This window comes from Fragaria vesca, linkage group LG1, assembly GCF_000184155.1.
Source record: "Fragaria vesca subsp. vesca linkage group LG1, FraVesHawaii_1.0, whole genome shotgun sequence".
Classification (NCBI taxonomy): domain Eukaryota; kingdom Viridiplantae; phylum Streptophyta; class Magnoliopsida; order Rosales; family Rosaceae; genus Fragaria; species Fragaria vesca.
The window spans coordinates 20,696,819-20,699,877 of NC_020491.1; the positions used below are offsets into that span (position 1 = coordinate 20,696,819).

At 38.9% G+C, this 3,059-nt stretch overlaps 1 protein-coding gene across 1 annotated transcript in view; it reads left to right on the forward strand.

Moving 5' to 3' along the window:
* LOC101295665 (beta-amyrin synthase-like) overlaps nt 1–2,717 on the forward strand; it is a 3,742-nt gene extending 1,025 nt beyond the window's left edge. Inside the window, exons 4-13 of the mRNA XM_004289509.1 lie at nt 80–164; nt 247–413; nt 501–689; nt 810–1,043; nt 1,151–1,273; nt 1,428–1,583; nt 1,678–2,046; nt 2,174–2,248; nt 2,371–2,454; nt 2,586–2,717. Coding sequence (XP_004289557.1) covers nt 80–164; nt 247–413; nt 501–689; nt 810–1,043; nt 1,151–1,273; nt 1,428–1,583; nt 1,678–2,046; nt 2,174–2,248; nt 2,371–2,454; nt 2,586–2,717 — 1,614 coding nt within the window. The remainder of the gene's footprint in view (nt 1–79; nt 165–246; nt 414–500; nt 690–809; nt 1,044–1,150; nt 1,274–1,427; nt 1,584–1,677; nt 2,047–2,173; nt 2,249–2,370; nt 2,455–2,585) is intronic.
* Nucleotides 2,718–3,059: the final 342 nt, after the last annotated feature.

The window sequence follows — 3,059 nt, forward strand, 5'->3', positions numbered from 1 at the left end:
TATATATATATATATATATATATATATATATATATATATATATATATATCGTTGAATGGGGTAACTTTTTTTGTTACAGATACTTGGTGTTTATGATTGGGAAGGAAGCAACCCCATGCCCCCGGAGTTTTGGACTTACCCCACTCTGCTTCCTTTTCATCCATGTAACAACAAATATAATTAGTCTGCAAACTTTTATTCAGTACTTGTTATTTCTAATTAGTGCCACTTCAATGTGAATTGCAGCAAAGATGTGGTGCTACTGTAGGTTAACTTACCTACCCCTGTCCTACCTTTATGCCACAAGATTTGTTGGCCCAATCACTCCTCTAGTTGAACAATTGAGAGAAGAAATTTACTGTGAATCTTACAGTGAAATTAAGTGGAGTAAAGTGCGCCATCATTGTGCAAAGGCGAGTCTATGTTACAGTGGCGCGCTCAGTTCGATCACACCATTTTGCAAGCTTAATTTGACTGGTATACAAATTTGATTAATGCAGGAAGATACCTACTATCCTCGTGGAAGGGTACAACGTCTCATATGGGACACTCTTTACCATGTTTGTGAGCCTCTTCTTGCTTCGCGGCCCTTGAAGAAGATCAGAGACAACGCTATTCAATTTACCATGGAACAAATTCATTACGAAGATGAGAACAGTCACTATATTACCATTGGATCTGTGGAAAAGGTAAGTGTGTGACAGAGCTAGCTAGACATGAGGGTACAAATATATGTACACACACACACGTGTCCCTGTCGTTGGTTAAGTTCTGCTGCTCTGATAATGGATACCATTTGATTTGGATAGCCATCGATGATGCTTGCTTGTTGGGCTGAGGATCCTAGTGGAGAAGCTTTTAAGAAGCATCTTTCTAGAGTTGATGATTATATTTGGGTCTGTGAAGATGGAATCAAGATGCACAGTTTTGGCAGTCAGACTTGGGATTGTGTTCTTGTAATTCAAGCTTTGCTTGCTGGGAATCTCCATAATGAATTTGGATCTGTACTTGAGAAAGCACACGACTTCCTAAAGAAATCCCAGGTCAAATATACTTTAGCTCTATATACATTTTTTTATTTTAATCGATGGTATAATTATTTGGTTAATTACTTACTATAATCAATCCTCTCTATGTAACACTACTGCAGGTGAGGATCAATCCTTCTGGTGATTACCAAGCTCATTTTCGTCACATTTCCAAAGGATCCTGGACTTTCTCTGATCGAGATCATGGATGGCAAGTTTCAGATTGCACAGCAGAAGCATTGATGGTATCTGAGCTTTACTTATTCAAGACTCATGGCACTCAACTCAGTCAGAATTTATTTTTTTTATTTTTTTTAAGAGAACTCAATCAGAAAATTGAGAACCTCATCTGTGATGACAATGGTGCAGACCTAGTAAATTATAATCTTTTTGTTTCAGTGCTGCTGTCTGTTTGCAATGATGTCACCAGAGGTTGTCGGTGAGCCAATGGAAGCCGAGCGTATGTATGATGCTGTCAATATCATAATGTCACTACAGAGTCCAAATGGCGGTGTGCCACCATGGGAGCCAACTGGAGCTCCTAAATGGTTGGAGGTAAATATATACTAGAAGTCTTGCAGTACGTAACTACGTACAGATAGAGAATTTCAATGTTTTGATTATATTTTCATTTCTTTTCCCTTTTCAGTGGCTCAACCCTATCGAATGTCTGGAGAACGTAGTCCTTGAATACGATTACGTCGAATGCACTTCATCTACGATTCAGGGCTTAGTTTTGTTCAGGAAGTTGTATCCTAGTCACAGAAGAAAAGAGATCAAAAACTTCATCACAAGGGCTGCAGACTTTATTGAAAGCATGCAACACGCTGATGGCTCATGGTATGGAAACTGGGGTGTCTGCTTTGTCTATGGAACATGGTTCGCTATCAAAGGGTTAGAGGCTGCAGGAAGAACCTACCACAATTGCGAGGCAGTTCGCAGAGGTGTCGACTTTTTGCTCAAAACACAGAGGGAAGATGGTGGTTGGGGAGAGCATTACACCTCATGCACGAACATGGTATTATTCTTCTACTACTATACGTATAAGTAACTAAGCATGAATTTTGAGATAGTTCATCTCTTGTTTCTCTTCATGAATAACAACCAATTAATGGCATTGGCTTTCTGCTTTGTGCTTTGCAAAGAAATACACAGCTCGAGACAGTACAAATCTGGTGCAAACTGCCCTTGGATTAATGGGTCTAATTCACGGTCGACAGGTCGGTACATGCATACTTACTTTTATACATCTTACAGTTAACCTCTTCTGTGAATCGATTCTTCAAAGTTCTAAAAGAAAATATGGTTTTCCAATAGCTAGTTTTCTTTCTATTTGTTGCAGGCTGAGAGAGATCCAACTCCTATTCACCGTGCTGCAAGGGTTTTGATGAACGGTCAGTTGGATGATGGTGATTTCCCCCAACAGGTAGCTATGAACTAATTTCCCTTAGAAGGAAAATGATATGAACTTCTTACACTACAATACTGTCTATCATGATTTTATATATTTATAGTTAGTGACACTTACTAATGGTTTAGTTTTCGTATTGTTTGAAGGAACTGATGGGATGTTTCGCGAGGAATGGCTTGTTACACTATGGAGCATACAGGAATATTTTCCCATTGTGGGCTCTTGGAGAGTACCGTACAAACGTACTCGGGAGCAGTTCCTTCACCAAAAGGATTTGAACCCTTGACCGTCACATACAAAAGATCAAATGGATTCCAGCAGAAAGAAATGGCACCGAAGAAAGAATAATCTCATCAGACCCAAAAAAAAAACAAACAACAAAAAAAAAAAATCTCTGCCTCATTTTTCATTTTCTTTTCGGTTGCATGTATATATTACCTCTGCCTCATTATTTGCACCTCCTTTGCCACTGAGCAGCTTGGTTGAATTGTCTATCACTCTATCTTGCATTTTGTCAATAACATTCACTTCTGTCTTGTTGTTCAAGCTTGTGCAAATATGATACCGCAACTCAGTCACAAAGATAAATCTTATAATCCTTTAAGTCAAGAAACTGCCTG